Source organism: Lithobates pipiens, unplaced genomic scaffold (assembly GCF_037356315.1).
Source record: "Lithobates pipiens isolate NorthernLeopardFrog02 unplaced genomic scaffold, aLitPip1_a1.2 Scaffold_28, whole genome shotgun sequence".
In the NCBI taxonomy this organism is placed as follows: Eukaryota; Metazoa; Chordata; class Amphibia; order Anura; family Ranidae; genus Lithobates; species Lithobates pipiens.
In genome coordinates this window covers 42,990,268-43,015,453 of record NW_027507789.1, presented here as the reverse complement: position 1 = coordinate 43,015,453, position 25,186 = coordinate 42,990,268, and the positions used below count along the sequence as shown (strand labels likewise).

At 42.0% G+C, this 25,186-nt stretch overlaps 1 protein-coding gene across 1 annotated transcript in view; it reads right to left on the bottom strand.

The window, feature by feature from the left end:
* Positions 1–2,443: 2,443 nt before the first annotated feature.
* Positions 2,444–25,186, bottom strand: part of PIGU (phosphatidylinositol glycan anchor biosynthesis class U) — a 35,337-nt gene continuing 12,594 nt past the window's right edge. The window contains exons 3-12 of the mRNA XM_077459144.1: positions 20,775–20,834; positions 18,777–18,839; positions 16,317–16,426; positions 11,083–11,183; positions 10,307–10,404; positions 10,075–10,229; positions 8,795–8,938; positions 8,461–8,585; positions 4,936–5,078; positions 2,444–2,865 (exon numbers count right to left, since the gene is read on the bottom strand). Of these exons, the coding sequence (XP_077315270.1) occupies positions 2,752–2,865; positions 4,936–5,078; positions 8,461–8,585; positions 8,795–8,938; positions 10,075–10,229; positions 10,307–10,404; positions 11,083–11,183; positions 16,317–16,426; positions 18,777–18,839; positions 20,775–20,834 (1,113 nt within the window). The 3' untranslated portion in view covers positions 2,444–2,751. The remainder of the gene's footprint in view (positions 2,866–4,935; positions 5,079–8,460; positions 8,586–8,794; positions 8,939–10,074; positions 10,230–10,306; positions 10,405–11,082; positions 11,184–16,316; positions 16,427–18,776; positions 18,840–20,774; positions 20,835–25,186) is intronic.

The following is a 25,186-nucleotide window of genomic DNA, read 5'->3' as shown; positions in this document are numbered from 1 at the left end:
GAGCACTGGGCTGTGGAGGGGACGGGGGCAGCCAGCTAAGGCTCTCAGCAACTTGCTGAGAGCCTGAGCCTGATGCCGGTCCAGGCATGTGGATAGATCCAGACTTCATTGTCGAAATCTTTTCCAAGCCTGGACCAGCACTGTGATGTCAGCCAACAGAGGCCTTCAGCTCGCTATCTGCTAAAAACATAAAAACAGGTCACAGGAGTGCAGAACGAACTGCACTCCTGTGATCCACAGAAGTACAGGCAAAAAAGCTTTGGCTGTACTTCTCCTTTAAAAACGGCACTTTAGCATATCTGTGCATTGTGGGGGAAATAAAAAGGGGTCACCGGTGTTTTTGGGTGCATTGGCAGCCTATGGATATAAATGGGCTGCCTCGACAGAAAGGATTTTAAGGCCAAATACACTGTGCAGTAATGCACCACAATACAACAATCGTGTGTAAATTTAAACTTAATGCTTAGGGCAGGCCCAGACATAATGAAAATAGCTCCCAGAATACAAATGCAATACATCGGATCACTACTAGTTCTAAGAGCTGTAGTTCTTTTGGCAGATTTGAGAAGGGGATATTAATTGTTTATCCAAATACAAAGTTACCCTTTTGAAGTAAACACGTGTTTTGCAAATGCAGGGGAAAGTAGCAGATGTACCCAACGGTGGGCCCAGCGGCTGTTTACTTCACCATCCCTTCGCTAGAAGTGAAGAAAAATATTTGTCGCTTCCAGGTATGAAAATGACGTGATTTGCTCCACTACCAATCCTGTGCTGGTGCTTGATGACTGGCTGTCACATTGGGGCAACAATAGAAAGAAAAGGGTGCACTGACCTAGTGCATTACCTCAACAGAAATACATTTTTTATAATTATATATATATATATTTTCTCAAGAATGTGTCTGGGCAAATACAGTGCGACATAAAATATTGCAGAAATTTACATTTAATTCCCTAGGGCAGTGATGGCAAACCTTGGCACCCCAGAGGTTTTTGGAACTACATTTCCCATGATGCTCAACTACACTGGAGAGTGTATGAGCATCTTGGGAAATGTAGTTCCAAAACATCTGGGGTGCCAAGGTTTGCCGTGTGTGTGTGTGTGTGTGTGTGTAAAATATATTTTATGTTTGGGAGTTCCAAGTAATTTTCTAGCAAAAAATATTGATTTTAACTTAAGAAACAAGTGTCAGAAAAAGATTTAAAGACTTTAAGTGGTTAAACTTCCTGCATTTACATATTGTTAAAAACCTGGCAGATTTTTCTTTACACAGAAGTTTATCCCTTTGATCTAAGGGCCGGTTCACACTGCAGGCGAGGCGAGGCGACTCCGACTTGCCTCGCCGCGACCTGCAGCAGCGACTTGCAAATGACTTCTGTATAGAAGTCAATGCAAGTCGCCCCGAGGTCGCCCGAAAGTAGTACAGGAACCTTTTTTCTGAGTCGGAGCGACTCGAGTCGCTCCTCTCAGAATGGTTCCATTGTACAGAACGGGGGCGACTTGCGGGAGCGAGGCGAGGCGAGTCGTGTCGCCTCGCATCGCCCGCTGTGTGAACCGGCCCTAAGAAGGAAGCTTAGTTACAATGTTTCATTTTAAAAACTTGGCAGACTGCCTGGACGTTTTCTTGTGACAGCTGAGTGAGCAGATACACTTGTTATATGAAAGAATCGGCAAATCCTGCAATACAGATGTCAGGGGGATTGAATCGAGATCACGATATTTTAACGATTAATTGTGCAGCTCTAATATATTGCGAGTATATTTATTGCTGGTTTTATCTCGAAAGCTTGGTTGGTGTCCCCTTCTCTATTGTTTTTTTTAGTCTGAGGATACCCATTGCCATGAGAGGGCAGAAAGACCATGTGTGGTGTTGAGAAGGAATTTTACACAGTGTACCTCTGGGTCTACCACTGCAAGCGCAGGAGAATGCTTGTTTTTCACACTGGGACAGACAGAGTACCTAGCTTATGTAAGCTCCAAGTCATGGCTCACACAGGGCTTCCTCCGATTCATCCTGGCAGCTGGTAAGGCTGCCACAGGTACCTATTCTTCCCTGCATGGGCGATGCACAGGCTCACTTTAAGGAAAACCATACAGAAACTGGCCTGTCATTTTCCAGAAGCATTTTCTACACTCACCTTGGGATTTGTCCAGTCCTGCAATAATGCTGAGTTACCATTTCAGAGATTATTAAATAACAAAAAGAAAAAAAAAAAAGATAGTGCAGGTCTCCCCTTGGTAACAAAACTAAAATCAAATATGGGAATCTGGCTTAGAAAAGACCTGTTGATGACATCACCAGGTGCCACATTGCAGCAACAACTGTCCATAAGCCTTCATTCCAAACATGCTGCACTGTATTCTTTGTGTAGGAATTTTTGTTCATAAGCAATTTAGTACTGGGGCTTAAACAAATCTACACAAAACAGGCTTCATACTGGACTTGTCTGCTTATCGGCTGCCCACTTGCCTTTTTATTCATACCATTTTTTTTTCTTCTTCATCAGTGCTTCATGCTTACCAATCATATTGCAACATGTTTGTTAGAAGGGGACAGGATGAGTTCCATGCTGAATAACCTTGTCAAAATTCACTGTACTGTTAAAAAGTAGTAATAAATAGTCCTCTTGCTTGTTCTTTAAAATGTTGCGAAGGGACAGGCTTGAGCTGTGCCTCTCTGCTCCACAGGAGGGCGCTGCCCTCCATCAAGCCGCTTCCCTGATCCAAAACATACAAAGTCCCTCCATGGCTTTATTTTAAAACAAGAGTGGCTTCAGTTCCATCCTTCTTGGTTAGGTAGAGGCCATGATGGAGGTGGTATTCTCTCCGAAGGAAAGCGTAAAAGTAATCGGACACCAGGAGAATCTGAAGAGGAAAAATGCAAGTGCGTGAAAAACCTATTTTACTCAATGGTCAATGTAATTAAAAGTTTAAATCGGCTCATAGTTTACCTTCCCTGGTTCCGTCTCACCCCCTTTAACAACATGCTAACAAAATAACGAATAAAACCTTTCCATTCTCATGTAATAAATAAACCAGTACTGCACACGAAAAAAAAAAAAAAAATTACCCAATTTATACTTGGCTGCTGAACACTTATAGATCCATTCACATCAATCCGGTTAAAAAACAAACAGTGCGGTGCTAGGTGTGAGACTACTCAGAACCCCAAACGTGCAAAATTTGTACCCAAAAAGAAGAAGTTCACCCCCCCCCCTAAATTCCAGCTCTCCTATGTACCAATACACCATTAATGTACCTCTTATGCAGAAAAATAAAAGCTTTTTTTGATTTTTTTTTTTTAGAGCAAGGCCTTACCTTAGCCTTTGCTCTATTTCTGGGAAAGCTTCATCACGTCCTAGTATGTAGATTTGGGATGGAGAAACCAGTAAAACACAGGAATGGATATGCCAACTGACCTAATTAGCACTCACATCCTGTGTTCCGCCAGATTTTGTAACAGAAGTGACGTTCCGTCACAGCCATCTTGGTACACCCTGCAGTCACCCACACTAAGCCTACAAATCTGAAGTAGCCAAGCGGACATCTTTTTACACCCACCGAAATCTTGCATTTCACACTATTTTTTACCACTAAACTGAGCTTATATCTTCAAATACAACATTTAGAAGTCTGTGACACTGTTTTGATATTGAATTTTAAAAGCAGCGGCGAGTCTACTGATCTCACATGTTTGCTAATGTAACAGAACACCGCTGCTTTTAAAATTCAACATCAAAACAGTGTCACAGACTTGTAAATACTGTATTTCATGATATAAGCTGTTTAATGGTAGAAAAAAAAAAAAAAAGTAACAGTAGGGTGTACCAAGATGGCTGTGACGGAACGTCACTTCCGTTACAAATTTTGACGGATTGCCTAATCTGATGGAACACCTGCATTTCATTAGCACACACACAATCAACTATGTACTATGATTGTACAGCATCCTCTGCATCCCTCCGCGTGTGCATTTGCCTGGCTTGTCAATGTAGGCTGCCACAACTGCCATGTCCTCATGCTAAACTCTCTGGAGCCACATGCGGACTGGACACCCCTGATGTAGTGCAAGGGCTTGCCCGATTGGATAGAAAACTATTCCATAGTTTTGGCAAACCTAAAAGGAGATTGTAGAGATTGTATAGTGCAGTGATGGCGAACCTTGGCACCTCAGATGTTTTGGAACTATATTTCTCATGATGCTCAACTACACTGCATGAACATCATGGGAAACGTAGTTCTAAAACATCTGGGGTGCCAAGGATCGCCATCACTGGTATAGTGTATGGCCACCGTTATACACCTAAAATTAACTAGTTGCACTCTCAGTTCCATTAAAGTTAAACTAAAGGCAAAACTTCAGTTTTTGGATAGAGTGGAGATCGATTAGAATACCTGTCAGTTTCAATTGCTGTCTGGACCCCCATTAGGGATATTCACCCTCCCTAATTGTCCTCTGTACCATTATCATTGAACGTGAAATAAAATCCCAAATTTGGGGTTGTCCCCAGAAAAGTAAGAGGGAAAAACTTCCAATTGGGACACTAGTTCTGGTGTCCTGGGGGGCCCCCAAGAAATTCCCTCAATTTGCAGGGATTTCCACTCGTTTTCCTGTTTTGGCTATGGGACAGGAGATAAAATCTCCCCAACAGGACACAGATGGTTGAAAAAAAAAAATCTATATCTGACAGGTGTTATAACCCTCCCTCGCTCTATCCACAATCAAAAAAAAAAAAAAAAAAAAAAAAAAAAAAAAAGTTTTGCTTGTAGTTCTACTTTAAATCCAGTGGGCTGTAACAAAAACTGAGCAGCTTATCTAGTTTCTAGGAGATTTTTAAATGGATGGCACATCGTAAAATGGGTTCTAGATCTGCTAGTGCATACAGGCATTGTGATCCAAGCCAAGCTGGAACTATGCTCCGTGATGAGACTTACCTGGCCCACATTAAATGACAGTGTGATGGCATAGAAGAAGTTGGAGTTGGCGCTGCCTGCGTATATCCACAAGTGCCAAAGAACTGGAAATAGTAGTGAACATACCACCAACATGCAAGAGACTATGAAGATGTTCCGCAGGACTGTAAGAGTTAAAAAATAAAATAAAAAGGAAAGTAAAAAACAGCACAACATTGAGATAAAACATATAAACAGAGATAATACACAATATAAACTGTTCTCTGCTCCGCAGTTGATGCATTTCTTTGACAAGTGATTATTATATACACATACTGATCTATCTCTATAATATATCTAGGGTATAGCTCTATATCTCTCTATAGTCTATATATCTATATCTATATATAAAAAAGAGAGAGATCTCTCTATCTATATATCAGTAAGTAGGAAGCTGAAGGAGATCAACAGCACTGAAATACAACCAAGGAAAAAGAAGCAGAAATAGTAATTAAAAAAAAAGGTGTTTTTGTCATACACAATGCTTTAACAAATTAAATATCACATCCAGTTAGGTTATGGTTCGCACCTATTCCTGCAGCCACAACCACCAGCACAGAAAAAAAACCTGCTGCAGCTCAGGATCTGCATTATTTGGAGGCACTGCAGCCCCCATTCAAGTGGATGCTATGCCATGACATGCCAGTGTAAAATGCAGCTCACAGAGCCACACAAGTGTGAACCTAGCCTAAATTAGAACTAAAGGCCGAGGAGGACACAGTGATTATTGCTAGCGACTATAGCCACTGGTAATAATTGCATGCTAGAAATCCAACATGCTGGTTATACCAAAGTCGATCGATGGATTGGCTTTGGTACAATCACCCTGCCCCTAGATGGATCAAATCTCGGTTAATTCAGCCGTCTATGGCTGGCTGGCTTTAGCAGACAAAAACTAGGTGTTTTCCTCTGCCAAACAGGCTGTGCTGTATGGCAGAACTGTGTAAATCTCAGGAATAGATGGAAAGAAATACAAAACTCTGGCAGGTAAAACTACCCTACAGTATCTCACAAAAGTGAGTACACCCCTCACATTTTTGAAAATATTTTATTATATCTTTTCATGTGACAACACTGAAGAAATGAAATTTTGCTACAATGTAGAGTAGTGAGTGTACAGCTTGTATAACAGTGTAAATTTGTTGTCCCCTCAAAATAACTCAACACACAGCCATTAATATCTAAACAGCTGGCAACAAAAGTGAGTACACCCCTAAGTGAAAATTGTCCAAATTGGGCTCAAAGTGTCAATATTTTGTGCGAAAACCATTAACCCTCTTGGGCATGGAGTTCACCAGAACTTCACAGGTTCCCACTGGAGTCCTCTTCCACTCCTCCATGATGATATCAAGGAACTGGTGGATGTTCAAGACCTTGCACTCCCCTCCACCTTCCGTTTGAGGAAGCCCCACAGATGCTCAATAGGGTTTAGGTCTGGAATCATGCTTGGCTAGTCCATCACCTTTACCCTCAGCTTCTTTAGCAAGGCAGCGGTCCTCTTGGAGGTGTGTTTGGGGTCGATATGTCGGAATACTATCTTGCGGCCCAGTCTCCAAAGGGAGGGGATCATGTTCTGCTTCAGTATGTCACAGTACATGTTGGCATTCATGGTTACTTCAATGAATTGTAGCTCCCCAGTGCCAGCGGCACTCATACAGCCCCAGACCATGACACTCCCACCACCATGCTTGACTCCTCACCTGGTTGCCACCACATAGGCTTGACACCATCTGAACCAAATAAGTTTATCTTGGTCTCATCAGACCACAGGACATGGTTCCAGTAATCCATGTCCTCAAGTCTGCTTGTCTTCAGTAAACTGTTTGCAGGGTTCCTTGTGTATCATCTTTAGAAGAAGCTTCCTTTTGGGGCAACAGCCATGCAGACCAATTTGATGCAGTGTGGCATATTATCTGAGCACTGACAGGCTGACCTCCCACCCTTTAACCTCTGCAGCAATGCTGGCAGCACTTATACGTCTATTTATTTCCCAAAGAAAACACCTGAATATGAGGCTGAGCACGTGTACACAACTTTTTTGGTCAACCATGGCGAGGCCTGTTCTGAGTGGAACCTGTCCTTTTAAACTGCTGTGTGGTCTTGGCCACCATGGTGCAGCTCAGTTTCAGAGTCAGGTTTGCGATTACCCGCTTCCACCTAGATTGTCTAATCTGCACTCCCCTGCCCTACACATCACATGTCCCAAGGGGCTGCAGGACCATTCACAGGGCACAGCACGGCTTGCGCAGTGTGGAGCCACAAGGAGTCACAGCAAGCAGTTAGCAAGGACCCGAAGGCCAGCAAAAAAGAAAAAAAAAAAAAAAAAAACACACACACAAAACCACACAAAAACAAAAAAAAAAAAAACAAACAGCCCAGGTGAGGACAGCGCTGGATCCCTGGACAGGAAAGGGATGCTGAACCTAAATATACCCCTATATACTAAAACAACAAGAGGTGGGATCCCCTCTTGTTCTGGGAGGATCTTATATGACGGTGCCCCAGTTTTGGCATGCAGCGCGGCGATTATGGGCATGTCCCTGTGACAGTGCGACGCCAATCTCAGAAACGAGCGGATGCTGGCTCTTTACCCAAGTGATCACCAATCACTGCCGATCACATGTAAAACACAGAAGTGCCGGTAATCGGCTCTCCTCACCTCACAATGACAGAATGAGGAGAGGAGAGCCGATCAGCGGGATCTCCTCACAGGGGAGACCTGTAAAGGTAATCAGGGCACTGGTAATCAGTGCAGCCCCAGTAGTGATGGCAGTCAATGACGATCTGTGATGCCAAACTGCCACCAATATGTGCCCATCAGTGATGCCAATCGGAGTCCATCAGTGATGCTAGTCCAGCGATTCTCAACCAGGGTTCCGTGGAACCCTGGGGTTCCTTCAGCATTGGGCAATTTCTGTCTCTCACATAAGTTCCCACGGATACCATTGATCTTTTTAACCATCGGTAAGGAGGTAATTCTTCCCAATGACCACAAGTGTAAGGATCATTCTTCCCACTGACCAGCACACTAATGTATCATGAGTTGTAGATTTCACATTTTTAGCAGGGGTTCCCCGAGACTGGAGAACTATTTCAAGGGTTCCTTTGTGTTGAAAAGGTTGAGAAAGTCTGTGCTAGTCAGTGCAGCATATTAGTGCCTCCTCATCGGAGCCCTTCAGTGGCCATAAGTGCCACCTCATCAGCGCGCATCAGTGAAGGAAAAAAAATACTTATTTACAAAAATGTTTTGTTTTCAAAACTCTGTCTTTAGTTTTTTTTTTAGTTTTTTAAAGCAAAAAGTAAAAAACCCAGCGGTAATTAAATACCACCAAAAGAAAGCGCTGTGTGAAAAAAAAAAAAGATTAAAAATTTAATTTGGGTACAGCATTGCAATTGTCATTCAAAGCGTGACAGCGTTGAAAATTGGCCTGGGCAGGAAGGGGGTGAAAGTGCTTGGTATTGAAGTGGTTAAGAAATAACATTGCAGCAAACTTGTCAGAGACTTACATCTTGACAGGTGGGCCCACATAGGAAGCAGAGCCATGTAGAGTGCCACATCTCCAACAGTAGGGTATGACTTGAAGATGCAGATAATGGCCAGCTGTATAAATATCAGGAACATAGGATGCTCTCTACAATAATAAAAAAAAAATTAACAGAAACAATTGTGAAATACAATTTGCAAAGTTGTAAATAGTCTACATAGACCACTCAAGGGGTCAAGAAAGAGGCTGTGTTCTAACTGAACATGATTCAAAAATGTTTGTGGTGGGCAGACCGGGTTCACCTTGGCTCTGATAAGTTATAACTGTCACAAATCAGTAAACTGTCAGCAACTTACTTTAACTTGATGGTCAGAGGCACAGTGTAAAAGAACACATTGATCTGGAAGACACACACGAAGAACGAGCTGAAATGTTCAAACATCTCTGCGAAGAAGTACCAAAACAAGCCAATATTTGGAGTCAAGTCTGGGACAGAGAGTCTAAAATGGTAGACAGGAGTGATAAGGTCACATGGACACATCTTGTGCATTTGTCATAATTCTCTACAACAAGCTGGACATGAGCATTAAAATGTGCAGACAAGATTCAACCACCCTACGTCATCTATACCAATTACTATAAGGCTGCAGTCACACCTGAGCGTTTTCAAATCCCATTCATTTCAATGGCACCTGTTCACATCTGAGCATTATGTCACCTCAAGCAAAACGCCTGAAAAATGCCCTAAGCTCAAAAAAAGAACATGAGCTTCTTTGGGGCAGATTACAGGCTTTTTCTGCCTTTTACATTGGTGACCTGAACAAAATTGCAGCAAAACACTGTAAAAACGCACGACTTTGAAACACTCAGGTGTGACTGCAGCCTCAATAGTAATATCCCATGCACTCTTTTGCAAGTATGCCATGCTAATTCTGCGAATACAAAAAGTATTACCCAAAAGGTGCAATATAATACTGAAAATACATAAGTGCATATGTGCAATACAATATTTAAAAATGAGCAAATATGCAATTAAAACAGAGAAGTCATAAAGATTAATCACATATGAATTGCATATTTGCTCATTTTCAATTATTGTATCGCACTTTATTACATATCATCAGTATTGTATTGCACCTTTGGGTAATGCTTTTTTTTTTTCATCATTCACTTGATATGGGATATCCGTTTTCCTTATACTAACCCAGTGCTGCATTTTGTCATTTACATATCTGACTGCACGTCTAGGATTTGTATATATTTTGATTTTTTTTCCCATTTGCATGACTATGAATCAAATATGTTGAATAGGTAATAACATAGCACTTGTCACTACACACACACACACACACACACACACACACGAGCTCACATTAAACAAACAGTGCCACATCCACTTCATAACCCCCAGTTAAGTTCAAGGCATGCCATGAAAGATAATCATTACATTTGCTTTTGCCCTCAACTGAACTGTCAAGTCATCAAATGGCTGGAGCCAAAACTGATCACATTTGCAGCAGCTGCAGTTTAAACAGAGACCAAGATGGCAGCCTCTGTGGCTGTTAAGTATAGAAGGGTTTAGTTCCTCTTTTAGTACAGTAAATATTGCATAGGCAAACAAAAATATGATGCTCACATGAAGCCATAAATGGAGTGGATGAAGTCCCAAGAGTTTAACAAGAAGAAGGAATGGCAAATTAAAACCGTGAGGCAGCCCAGGTACAGCGATGAATACTGAAAAGTGAAAAGCCAGAAATCCGTACTGGACATCTTCACTGGAATGAACTGTCTCTAAAATAAAAACATACGTGTTAGTACCAGCTTAAATCTGCTTGTGTTACTTTGGCTATAATGGTATAAGTGGGTACCTGCAGTAGATAGAGGAGTGCTGAAGTAAATAGTGTGATTGGGTACAGGGACTGGTATGTAGCCAATGACAGGAACACAGCGCTGAGAAGCGGGCTACCTAAGGAAAACCAGACAAAAGTTAGTAACCTTTTTAGCACATAAAGAAAATGAAAGTAGTAAAATATAAACATTAAAATGTAGAATAGACTGCCCGGTCTACCTTTGTGACCATGTTTCATTTTACATCCATATTTAGGGTCCAATATTAAATATGGTCACATTCCCCAACCCCCTACCTTTAAACTGACCCCCACTTACCTGAATAGCAGGGTACCCCTCCAGCAACCTCCCATTTGTATATTAAAATTTGGTGTGGATGTGTGTGGTACCACCCACACAGTGCATTTACAAATTCAATCTGGGAATGGAAAGACTACAAGTCCCATCTGTACTCCAGCAGAGGGACTCACAGATCTCAATGGAACACTAGTGCGGTGATGTCACCAGACTTGCTGTTCACAAATTACTTTCTCCAGCCCCATAATGATAGGTCTGTACCTCCATACAGTCCTGGGGTTGAGATGTAAACAATGCAGAAGCCTGTGCACTGTACCTCTGCAATGATCTGTATTCTTCAATTAAAATATTCAATAAATGTACATTTTTCTTTTTTTTCTTAAATCAGGAAAAAGTTAATTAGAAATTCAGCAAAGAAAGCAAAGATTCTAAAAAGTTGCCTATGGACAACAAGAATTTTTCTTCCTAGAAAAATAAAATCTATACAAATGAGACTCACCTTTCACAGTAGCCAAGATAAACAAGGCAATGATTGCATTATTGATGGCACAGGTAGATTTGGCCACGCAGGATAAAATAGTATATGGATTCAACAAGTAGCTGCAAGAAAACAAACATGTATTATTTTTCAGTTTTTTCACTGGTAAAGCATTCAAAATAGACCCAGGAGATATATATGCATGAGCAACCTTCTGAACCTCTGGCCTCTACCCCTGTGGTAGTCACATGTTCTTTTAGAAAGAGGTTTATTAAGGTTTTTCAACAATTTTACAGCACAAGATAACCGATAAAATCAAGTACAAAGGAGGAGGTGAAAAATGGATGGACAAGTCGGCCAAGGAGAACTCCAAGCTCTTACCAACCAGCCCATGGACAACCAAATGAACCAGTCTAACAGTATGCATTAAAAACAGGAGTTTTTAACCCTGTTAGACAAGTTAATTTGGTTGTCCACAGGCTGGTTTGTAAGTGAGCTTGGAGTTTTCCTTGGATTTATCCTTATTTTCCTTGGATTTATCCTTATTTTCTAACATATGTTTCCTTCCAACGCGGCTTGCTACAATGACCAGTTATAGATGGGGCAGTGGCTTCTTTTTGCAAAGATATCGAAGGCAAATAAAAATAAGGAAGTCACTACAATAATATCAGATAGATAGAGTGGGTATAGCTGAATTGTGGGAATGCATATGCCAAGGGAACAGCCCTACTACGTGGGGGTCTGCACCTCCTATTCAACAAGCCCACCCTCAATATAGGGGATGAGATGACTTGAGCACCACTTTTCAAGCAAGCGAACAAAAGGATTGAAGGAGCCCAAAACTGAAAGGGAGAACAGAGCAGAAAGAGAAAAGGAAGGAAGGAGATGGAACCAGCAGGATATACCAATATATCCACAGCTGAAAGCTGTATCAAGTTCATCAAGTCATCAGTAAGAAGCAGTCCAGGTTCAAATAGCCATAAGTGGTCCATGGTTCCCTCAAAAATTTAGCATGTGCATCATTCAGAATAGAGGCACGTTTTTTCCACCATGGTCCCCATGAGTCGTCATTTAACCTTGGCTAGGTAGAGAAACTGTTGTAACCAGGCCTTGGCCAATGTCTAGCGAGTTGCCAAGAAAACAAAACCCTCTAATCTCTGTTTTTTAGGCAGAGCTGTGATAGGCTTGTGTAGCACAGCTTCCTACGGAATATGGGCCAGGGATATGTTCAATACAGCTCTAATCACAGCATACACCCGAATCCAAAAGCGGACCGCCTTGGGGCAGGTCCACCAAATGTGGAATAAGGTACCATGCTCTCCACAGGCCCAAAAAAACATCAGAGGGCAGTTGCATGTTCTGAAAACAATTACCCAGCAATAACTGATAAGTGAGAACCCAGAGCTATAGCTAGAAAAAATAATAATGGCCATTGTCTGATCCTTCCTAGGCTTTGCTGCTCACCTATGTAAACAAACAGCTTAGGTTATAACAGACAACACTAGACAAAAGTACTTCCCTTCCTTAAAATAAACCAGATTACCAGAATTTAGAGAAAACCTATAATTTTTAAAAAGATTTCAGTCAGTATATATGTAAGAGCTGCATGGATGGATGAATCCCACAGCTGTCAAACACAGTCAGCCAATCAGGGGAGAGATAGGGTGGGGCCAGATCGGGGCTCAATGTCTGAATGGATACATGGAGCTCTGACTCGGCTTAGGTGCCCCCTGTAGCAAGCTGCTGGCTGAGGGGCACTCCAAGGAGGGAGGCGCCAGGAGCAGCGAAGAGGGACCTGAGAAGAGGAGGATCCGGGCTGCTCTGTGCAAAACCAACTGCACAGGAGGGTGCAAGTAGAACATGTTTGTTATTTTTATTTTATTTTTTAAACGAGACTTTACAAATCACTTTAATTGATGGGTTTAGTTCCACTTTAAACTTATGTCCACAGAGACTGTTAATAACCAATAGAATGTACATGTGGGCCTGCTCGCCCTTACACTCCATACTCTTGCTCCATTTCCTTCTTTCCTCTCATTCTTCTTGCCTATTACAAACGTGGTGTAACTATAAACAAAGCAGCCCACACTCGGGGTCTGGGGGTGAGAGGAGCCCCATTAGGCAGGTTGTTAAGGCAAAGTGTGCTGTATAGAAGTCCCCGGATTGTCACTAGTCAGACACCCCACTTGTTTTCTATGTGCAGTTAAGGAACTTGTTTAGCTGTCTTAGCAGCGCAGATGCATTTCCCTTCTGCAGTAGAGCTTTTACTAAATAGACATGTAGCAGAATACATCTTGGAAAAAATCAAATTTCTTCTACAAATTTTGTCAAAGATGTATTTTGCTACATGTCTATTTCCCAATAAGTGTATATTGATTTTACTTGAAAGTTACAGCATCTACAAATGATTTTTAAAGTACGGTCATTTTAATTTTAAGAAAAAAAAAAAAAAAACAAACACAGTGGTGCTCAATACCACCAAAACAAATCTCCCTTTATGTGGAAAAAAAAAATGATATACATTTTTTTTGAGTAGTGCTGCATGACCGCAAAATGGCCAGTTAAAGTAACAGTGCTGAATAGCAAAAAAATTGCCTTGTCATGAAGTGGTTAATAATTTTGTATTAGGCTATTGGAGTGTGCTAATTGTGTGCAGGAGCTCCAACACTTATGTAAATATATAAAATATGATGGTGGTTAGGTTAATTCTATATATTGTTACTCCCAGACCACTTATATCCACACTGGTCTCTAGTAATGTACTGACCATGCTGACTGCTCGCTTCCCTACAACCTCTCCCTGAAATAGTTATACTTCTGACTTATACAACAGTATTGTTACAGAACTGTCAAGGTGCTATAGAGAGACTGCAGGGCAGGGGACATCTCTAATGTTGCTATGGCCATATTTTGTTAAACAACCCAAAAAGGTGTAGGCGTTAACCTTTTACCCAAACCTGAAAATCCAGCTCTAGGTGGAGATTGGTATGTTAATAAAAGCCGGTCATACAAGAAATATGGAAGCAGCCAATGACCTCACTTGAAAATACAAACTGCCTGGCTTGAATACTCAGTGATCAACTGGGAAAAGTATACAGATCAGGCTTCTGACAGCTCTTGCTGCAAGCTATTTTTGGGTCAGTGACTCCAAATATTGAAGCCAGATGGTAAAGCCCTTCATTGGGCTTATTGAAATACCGGAGTCCCATGCCTTCAAAACACACACGTCTCTTGGGTTACTCATTTTCATTACGTGCATAGAAACAAGTACGCAAAACTTTGTCTCTAGATTCTTTCACACATTACAGGGATGGTGGTAAGCAGGGCCGGTATGACCCATAACTCTAAACCCAATCACTAAAATCTCATGTTAACCCCTTTCTGTCCAGCCCTGGCATTGCTTTGGGGCCAGTTTACACCACATGCAGTCCAGCGACTTATTTTTCAGCACCAAAAACGCATGGAATGTAGGTTGTATGCTTTTCAATGGCATAGTTCACACCAGTGCTTGCAGTTCCAGTAAAAGAAAGTAAAACATACTGCACTGGAATGCAGTAAAACGCATAAAAAAATAAATAAAAAAAAAAAACACACGTGCTTAAGATTAATAATAAAAATTAAAAAAAGGGAGGGGGGGGGCTTATGCACTGAACGGCATCAAAAGCGCACAAGCAGAAAAGCATCTGGACTGAATTTCTATGGCATGAAGCCTTAAGCCCCATTCCCACTTGTGTGACTTTAAGCAATGCCTGTGTAATCTTGAGGTCTATGGACCTCAAGCCGCATCAAAGTCGGACCAAAGTAGTGCAGGGACTACTTTGAAGTTGAACAGATATGAATGTTACTAGTTGAAAATCATGGGGTACTACTTATGCGACTTTGCAGTCCCACATTGCAGGTCAAGTTGCACGTGTGATTGGGGCCTAAACTGGGCTATTATGCTCGAAGGGGGCAGAAAGGTCTACTTGATCATGTAAATACTTAGCTGCCACAGTGGTCACGTGATCAAGAGCCAGTCCTGCAGGCTCCAGATAATTATTAGAGACCAGGTGACACCTTCGACTGCTCGGTCACTGTACTAGGAGTGCACTAGAAACCTCTTCCTCCCATGGACACATATGAGCGGTGCAAGACCGTTAAAGCCATCCCCGCTTTGCTGCTGCAAATATCTGTTATGTGGGCGTTTTAATATGTGAAACAAAAGAACCCAGTGATGCTGCCATTAACGTCCTTGCTCAGGCACTTCCTACTATATGAAGACAACGATCTTCCAATTGTGGTTCTGCATTGCCAACCTGTCACATGGTAGAGACTACAAACAGCAATACTGACATTGTGAAGGCGTGGTCTGCTGTCCTCGCTATCAACAAAATCTGTAAAAAAGGCAATGATGATGTGCAGCCAATGCTTGGGCAATAGCATATAGGGCAGGGATATGCAATTAGCGGACCTCCAGCTGTTGCAAATCTACAAGTCCCATCAGGCATCTGCCTCTGGGTGTCATGCTTTCGGCTGTCAGTCTTGCTATGCCTCATGGGACTTGTAGTTCTGCAGCAGCTGGAGGTCCACTAATTGCATATCCCTGATATAGGGGCAAATGGTTGAAAATGGATAGAGAAAATTAGCAGCACTGAGATGCAAAAAAATAAAAAAAAAAGAGGATGGAAAAACCATACAAAAAAATACTAACAGGCCAGGTTTTATGTATTGCCTTGAGCAGATGCAGGCTAGAATACTGCAATCACTGAGGAGCAAATTATATTACCTGTGATGTATCTCAGTTATCTTGCAAACCTGGCCTGTTAGCAGGCACTGAGGACAGGGTTGACGACCACCATTTTAGACAAAACGATAAAATATAAAAAAGTAGCTCCATTTAAAGTGGTTCTAAAGGCTGAAGGTGTTTTACCTTCATACATTCTATGCACGAAGGTAAAAAAACCTTCAGTGTGCAGCTTCCCCCTCACCAATACTTACCCGAGACCGATCCAGTAATATTCAAAAGAGCAGAAGCTCTCCTTGGTCTCTGCCTTCTTAATGGATACCAGTGCTGTCAATCACAGCCAGTGAGGAGGGAGCGTGGGGCGGGGCCACGCTCTGTGCGTTTCTAAGGGGGGGGGGGAGTCGTCAGAGTGTACGAGCGCAAGCGGGGGAACCAAGACGAGAAGGATTGGGGCTGCTCTGTGAAAAAAACATTGCAGAGAGCAGGGAGAATTGGGTTAGGTCAGCACTATATAAAAGAAAAAAAGACTTACAATATTGCCACTTTTAGTGGAATATAGTACATTTCAGTCGGTACTCTGAGGATTTCTGCAGCTCCTGGTGAATACTTCTTAAGTTCCAAGTACAGTTTCTGCTGCTTGAACTGTGAAGTAACAATTTGTCATTAAATACACAATAATATTGATAATGACCATAACAGAAATCAATGACCTAAAACCTAAGGTCTACTTTAATAAAATAATTTCATATATAAAGCTGAACGCCAGGGAAAATGCAAAAAAAATACCCTTGCAATGGGGTTCTCTCTCACTGCAAGTGTTACATGCTTGTTTTGTCCAGGGCATTTTAAAATGCAGTTTTACTTATACCCTCGCAGACTCCTCCCCTCTATGTGACCGACTGAAACCACTTCTTTGGGGAGCATGTGTGCATTGTAGGTGAGGATGCTAAAGGCCCACCAAGAACCTGGAGCTTTGGAGGGATGAGGAGAGCCCTTGCCATTCTTGAAGCAAAAGATAAGGCAAGTTCAAGCGCTTTTTATTGTTCCACTAGACAAAAAACAAACATTTATTTCTGGCAGTGAGGGAAAAGCCCCTCCGCAAGAGTAGATTTAAGCCCTTGTTCATATTGGAGCGATTCATAATGTGATTTGACAGGTCAAAGAGCATGACAAATCGCAGCCTATTGCCGCAATGGCACCGTTCCAATCAATGAGACGCCAACTTTGCGGCGCCACATCCATATGGAAAAATAGTTCCTGCACTACTTTTGCCAATTTCGTGTGCGAGTTCAATAGACATCTGTGCATGAAGCCACACGGATCTTTCAAGTAGCACATAAAACTCGCGCTGACCTACTTCAAATGAAGTAGCACAATTTCAAAGTAGCATCAATGTGAACCAGGGCTAAAATGTTCCCCAGAAGTTCAGCTTTTATTAAACTTTAGGCATGTTGTGCAACATCCCTTATAGCGGTGGTCCGCCAAAAGCAACAGCTCCTGAAGGACGGGCCCCCCCATTTCCCTGTGTGACGCATCCTTTGATTCATCCGATCCTGTTTTACCTGTTAGGACCAAGTGCTTCCGTGAACCGGCCAGTACCATATTGGGGACTAGCTTCCAGCACGAGGGCTACTTGGAATTACTGTCACCACAGTCTGAAACATCAGCATTGCAGCAGGGATTGAGTCTCCAGAGCGTGCATTGCTCAAGAATTAAGAGGAGACTGATATCACAGACGGCTGCTGAACATTAGCATTGGTCTGCTGAAGGATTGCAAGTAACCTACACTAGTGGTTCTCAACCCTGTGCTCAGGTACCCTCAAGAGGCCATGCTTTGGGAATTTTGCTTAGCTGTCCGAAATACCAAGCCATTGACTCAGATTTAAAGCATCCGTGTACGATAAAAGGAAAACCTGCAAACATGGCCTGTTGTGGGTACTTGAGAACAGGGCTGAGAACCACTGGCCTACACCACACAGACCCCAGATATCTATGTATAGGTCACATCAGCTGTGGTTGTAAGTTGGGATAGGTTACCCAACTCCACAGGACCATCCCTACACCTCATATGCCTAGTGAGTCTTCAAACCTCTAGTTTCTAGATGGGATGTATGGACTGCCTGCCTCTACAATCTTTTCCTCAGCTTCACCACTATGACTGCATTTGTAGTTCAGCAGCAGCATACTTACCATATGCTGCGATATCCACCCTCGCTACCCGTATGCTCATTAGCAGCTTATTGGTACCTTACACTGTTTTACCAATACATGCAACATCTATACCTCTATACTGAAGATCTTGCGACTCTTTCAGCAGGTTCACTGTCCCTGGACTGTTCATTATCTGTGTCCTTGGGCACTGAAAGATTACCTACCTCTGGCCTAGATCAGTTTGGTTCTGTCCCTGAGGCATTCAGCACCCCATTTACCCATTGGAGGTTTTAAAAGGTGGGGTGCTGGCTCCTCAGGGGCCATTTCAAGTTGCAGTTTACATTGTGGTGTAGGTGTATTACAGGGAAAGGGGGGGATGCAACACCTTTTGGGAGGTTTATCCTTCAGCTCCAACTTGGGGGATATATATGTGCATTAGGTAGGTTAGATGGTTGGAAAGGGATTTAGTTGGTTAGGTAGATTCTGCGGTGTGGTGTGGTTCTGTTGAGTTTGGGGGGGGGGGGGGGGTGGTTTTGGATAATAAACATTTTTGGAGACATTTACTCAAGGTGTGTGTTTATAGTACCTTTTTTTGGTTTCGATAGTTGTTCTGTAGATTACCACCCTCATATTATGGAGGTGAGTACCTCTCCCCCTCATAGGGGTTACTGAGAAAGGTTCCGAGGACTATCCTCCACCTAATGTACTTTAAAGTACACAATCATATCTTGCTTCATATACAGGCAATCTTGAAGTTATTAACAATTTATATGCTGTAAAACATTTATGCCAAGGTAGTACAGTCCATGAAACAAAGGGTAGTCATTATAAAATCTCTTACCGATACTTTGTTATATTCTTGAACAGCCAAATAAAGTGCAAAGGCTGTAAGTGCATCTGTAAACTGAGAAGCAGCAAATCAGGTTGAGTAAATTAACATTCCATGTACTAGAAAAATGTTTGCTTAAAATTTTTTATATTAGATACTACATTAAGGCTGGATTTCTCCGCATTCAATTTGCATGACAAGAGGAGCTCTCAATGGAGTCGGATCACACATCTCTGGGGCGGGCGCGCAGCGCACAGCAGAAGAGTCCTCGTGGGTGTCTTTGGCTTTCAGGACCAAATTCAGCCAAAAATCTGGACCCAAAACGATGAACGGGGATGTACCAGACCCCTGTCTGTGCCCCGCAGCCGCACACAGTGTAAACCCTGCCTGAAGTAGTTGTAAACTTCAGACAGGAAATAAACAAAAGCATATGAACAATCTGATCAGATCCGCCTGAAAAACTAACAGGCAGATTTGATCAGATCACATGTGAGAAAGGGTCCTAAACATAAATCGGAAGGGGACCTGGGCAATATTACAGATGAACACGTGTGATGCAGGATTGAACTCATGATTGAAGGTATCTTTATACCAGACATCCAGACTTACATAGTTATTTATATTACATAGGATGTATAAGACCATCCAAATCTTTGCATCTAATGGGGCTCTAGGAGGACTAGAGGTGTATTAAAGTACAGAAGAGGCCAGGAAGACCTACTACACTTAGTTTGGAATTGCCCCAAAGAGGCAGGACATAATTTAATATTGTAATCAGACAAGGTAAGTTTGGAATGCAGTCCTCTCACATGCGTCTAGATATAGATCCTTACAGCCATTATACAGCGGAGGATGTAACACAAGTATTATTTGTGGTTAGAAAATGAAATTGCAAGGAAGTGGGTAGCTTGAGTGCCAAGGTCAATTGCTGAAAGCCCTATGATTTATGACAGAGCACAGAGATTGGTATGGGAGTATAGAATTTTACATAGCGTTGTGATGTAACTGAGAAAATATATGTATAATGGGTGACCGGAGAGACTCTTGGGTCTCCGGGTCTTTGTTTATAAGTTTTACAATTCAGTCTTAGTTTGTTTTCAGCGGCTTCGGGGATTTTTGCTGTCTCTTTCTATATATGTTTTATGCGTGAAAAAAAGATCAAATGTAAAAAAAAAAAAAAAAAAAAAAAAAGGATTAAAGCGGAGTTCAACCCAAAAGTGGAAGCTCCACTTATCTGTGCCACATTTAGCACCTTTCGGCGCGGGGGGTGGGGGGTTACCCATTTTTGCCAGGTACTTGTCCCCACTTCTGGAAGATTGTGCCACAGCACGATCACTTGGAAGTTCAGGCCCCCCTCCTCCCTCCCCCGCCGCCGGGCCATTCAGAAAGCACAGTACGTTTCACGCATGAGCAGTAGGGAACTATCTGTGAACCTGAAAGGTGGACCCAGGAAATAAAATCACGTACAGGTATGTAATTTTGTGCTGAAAGGCTGCCCTATTGCAGTATATATGCATGGGGCAGTCTGGAGGTGGTTAAGTGAAAAAAAAAAAAAAGAATGAACAACATTTAAAGCCCACTGCACTCATGCACATTGGGGATGAGCTCCGTCGTGTTCGCCCACTCCACATGCAGAGCCCGCCAGGAAGTCGGCGCTGCGCTAATCACAGGCAGCGAGACATTTCCCGATCTCTGCAGCCACACATTGGGAAAATGTCTTGCTGCCTGTGATTAGCGTAGCGCCATGCCGACTTCCTGGCGGGCTCTGTATGTGGAGTGTTCAAACACACCGGAGCTCATCCTTAATGTACATACATAAAAGTAAACCAATGTGCCAATATCATGTGATATAAATTTTTATATATATATATATATATATATATATCCATATCCCTTATATTCTCCTGGTTTCTTCTTTCAGAAAATATATAAACTTTGAGATTTTTAATATGTGCAAAAGAACGCAAAAACTTATGACAGCTAATGGTATAATGCCAAGAGTTCACTTACCATATACACTATTTCTACATAGTCTACAAGGAAATGGAAGAGATAGACGATAAGAGGAGTCTGTAGGAGAAAAGACATTTCAGAGTTACTAAAAGCATATGGGTTTTCCTCATGACAAACTAATAATTAAAAAGAACATAGTGACTGTGGACCAAGTAATTATTTCCTAAAAATAGTACTTTGTTATGGTGCTTTGTTCTTTTCTTGTTTATACCTACAGTTTATGTTTCAGATAAAAGAAAGTAAAAGTTATATGCTGGGCTGCCTGTCACCAGACCAAAATGTTAGAAGTATCATTGTAATCAAAGAGCATTGAGGCTATATGTAGGAATGTGGCTGCCGGTTGCAGCTTCAGAGCCATGTGGTCAGGAGCAGTCCCTCCTGCATTCAGCCTTTGCAAAGTCCCCTTCACACCAGTTCCTAGTGGCCCTAATGCGGGCTTTAATGCCTGGGAGGCGGAGCGGCTTATTTATCAGATAATCACTGTGATTCGCTCTAGCAGTCACATGATTGGGAACCCATCCCACTGACTCCTGATCAGAAGGCATAACAGTTTGTTATGCTACAACCAAAAACGTAAATATATTTTATTGGGATTTTATTTGATAGACCAACACAAAGTGGCACATAATTGTGAAGTGGAAGGAAAATGATAAATGGTTTTCAAAATGTTTTACAAATAAATATATGAAAAAAGTGGTGTGCGTTTGTATTCAGCAAACCCCCCCCCCCATTTTGCCCATTCTTCTTTGCAAAATAGCTCAAGCTCTTCAGATTGGGTGGAGAGCATCTGAGCAGCAATTTTCAAGTCTTCCCACAGATTCTCAATTGGATTTAGGTCTGGACTTTGTGCCATTCTAACACATGAATATGCTTTCATCTAAACCATTCCATTGTAGCTCTGGCTGTATGTTTGAGGTCCTTATCCTGCTTGAAGGTGAACCTCCGCCCCAGTCTCAAGTCTTTTGCAGATTCTAACAGGTGTATTAGTGGACGGCCATATCTTGGTAGGTTTGCAGTTGTGCCATACTCTTTCCATTTTCAGATGGTGGATTGAACAATGATCTGTGAGATGTTCAAAGCTTGGGATTTTTTTTTTTTTAAATAACCTAACCCTGCTTGAAACTTCTCCAGATCTTTATCCCCGACCTGACTGGTGTGTTCCTCGGCCTTCATGATGCTGTTTGTTCACTAAGGCTCTAACAAACGTCTGAGGGCTTCACAGAACAGCTGTATTTATACTGAGTTTAAATTACACACAGGTGGACTCTAATTAGGTGACTTCTGAAGGCGATTGGTACCACTAGATTTTAGTTAGGGGTATCATAAAAATGTACTTTTAAGGCCCCTTTTACACGGGGCGGATCAGTGCTGATCTGCCCCGTGGATGTCCGCTTGCTCAGCGGGGATCGCCGGAGCGATCTCCGCTGAGCAGAAGATGACGGGTCCGTCTCTGCACACTGCGCAGGGACAGACCTGTCACAGCGCCGCTCTCCCATATGGGAGATCGGATGACGACGGACCGCATTGTCCGTCGTCACCCGATCCGATGACGGATGAAAAAATAGCTTTTTCCTCCGTCACACTTTTTCGGATCGGAGCGGATGTCAGCGGACATGTCACCGCTGACATCCGAGGCTCCATAGACCCCTATGGAGCATCCGTTCAGGTCCCCCTGAAAAACCGACAGGCGGGCCTGAACGGTTCCGTCCGTGTGAAAGGGGCCTAAAGCAGAACTACACTGCATCTGAGAAAACTCAAAACATCATTTCATAGATTTTTAAAGTAGAACAATATGCTAATTATTATTTTTTTCATTTTGGATAGGAATATGGGGTAGTATTGCCCAAACTATTAACAAATAAATATCAAAAAGAAATAAAAAGTGGATAAAGCAGCTACATAAGAATGTGACAAATGTTCAAATGGGAAGTTAGGTGAAATGTAGCGCTAAAGTTCATTAATAAGCTTTAGCGCTACATTTCACCTACCTTCTCATTTTAGAGCAGCCCCAGACACTTTAATTTTGTCATCTGTTTCCCACTTAGGAAATTTCCCCTCACTTCCTGTCCCATAACCAAGAGGAAGTGAAAGGAAATCCTTGCAAATTAAAAGTGGTTGTAAACCCCATTCATGAAACCTGACCTAGGCACATATATCTAATGTTTTCTTATCCCTCTCCAAAGCTCTGAGTGCGGTGTCTTTCTGCTGCTCCATTCTTCTGTTATCAGCATGATAACATCTGAAAAGTTCGACACAGGAGATAAAAGCAGCTGGAAAAAGTGTGTGTGTGTGTGTGTGTGTGTGTGTGTGTGTGTGTGTGTGTGTGTGTGTGTGTGTGTGTGTGTGTGTGTGTGTTTAGCAGAGAACTTGTCTATTCAGACTGCAGCTCTGCAAGTTCCTTTGTTCCTCTGCCTATGGAGGGGGGTGTGTGCCTTTCCTCCAATCAGCTCACACAGTGTGTAAGCTCAGACTCCACACCCACTGCTGAAACAGGAAGAAAGATTTTGTAACACAATGTGCACTTTCTAAAGAATAAATAAAGTTGAAGACAGCAGATATACAAACAAAGCTTAAGTAGGGAGATTTGTTTCATCTCTGTGTATAATCTGAGGCTGTTCACTTCAGTGGGTATATGTAAAGGGTTTACATCCACTTTAAGGGAATCCCTTGGGGACCCCAGGTCACCAGAACCAGTGTCCCAAATGGAAGATTCCCCCTTTATTACTTTTCTGGGGACAATCCAAAAGCTAGCATTTTCTTTTACTTTTAAATATAATGGTAAAATGGAGAAAAATAGATGGTAAATCTCCTTGACAGGGATACAAACAGATGTTCTAATCAATGTCCACTCCATGCAAAACTTAAAGAATTTTTTTAATAAATTATATATATATATATATATATATATATATATATATATATATATATATACACACAGTCCATGTCCATGTTTTATTTTACTGTGGGATAACTTTATCCCCCACCCAGCATTTCTCCCTGTGACCATTTTAAGTAAGGGCAGATAATTCATGCAGAATTTACTTCCTGGAATCAATCTGCCCTTAGCTCGGGCATGCAGGCAGAAGGGTGTGCTTAGCTGAGAAAACCCCCTCCTCCCATCCTGAAGACCCCTGGAATGTAGAACATAATTTGCCTAGGCCCTAAAAAAAAAAAAAAAAAAAAAAAAAAAAAAAAAACAGGAACTGAAGAAATGTAAACAAAAAAATAAAATAAATAAAAGAGCAAAAAACAAAAACAAGTACTAATGCTAGCAACATTATGATTAAAAACAGTCAATATTGATTAAGAGAGCTGTAAAAAGGCATAGTCCTCCTTTTGTAAAATGTGACTAAATGCACGCACATTAATAAAATTTAAATGCATTACATTATCAGCATAGCAACTGCCATCAATGCATCAGGAGTGCAATGCACAGGCTTACACACAGTTTACATCTCAGCGCCAGACCTACCGTTATGGGGCTGGAGGACGTAAACAATATACTTCAAGTGTACAGACAACAGACAACAGACAACTTGTGCTGGCATGATCTGAGTCCCTCTGCTGACACGGCAAATTCCACTTTTGGTCTTTCCATTCACATATCTCTTTGAACGGATATGTGAATGGATGACAAAGCTGCGGACAGAGCCATGAACATCCAAGCTAAATTGGGGGGGGGGGGGGAGGGGGAAAAGCATCCTGTAATTCAGGTAAGTGGGAAGGTGGTGGGTTGGGAAAATGTGACCAGGTTTCAAATATCGGTGTAATTTGAAACAAAAGTCAGAAAAGTGAACTAAGCCTTTAATTGTGCAGCCTGGATGATCATTCTATGGCTTTTAACCTGCCTTTCTCTGGAAGTCCTACTGAGATCTGTTCATGTTCCAGGAAGAAGCAACTTAAAACACAGCCCCTCATTCATCTGAGTAGCACTATATTGGAATACTAGATACACTGGGGATTATTTACGAAAAAGGAAATCCACTTTGCACTACAAGTGCAAAGTGCACTTGAAATTGCACTGAAAGTTGCTGTAAATATGAGGGGATGCTCTGAAATGAGGGGAAGCTAAGCTGATTTCATTATCCAATCATGTGCAAGCTAAAATTCTGTTTATTTTCCTTGTATGTCCCCCTTGGATCTACAGCAACTTTACTTTCAAGTGCACTTTCAGTGCAATTTCAAGTGTACTTTGCACTTGTAGTAAAAAGTGGATTTGCCTTTCGTAAATAACCCCCACTGTTCATAAACAAAAGAACACACAGGGGGCGCAAACGCCTAGTGCATTACGCACGATTATAAAAGAAAAAAAACAAATAGCCAATGGAATACTCACAAAAGACAGAAGAAACATGCATAACACATTTTGGGGAGCTCAGAAGAAGGGGATGAGTCCCCGAAAGGCATCA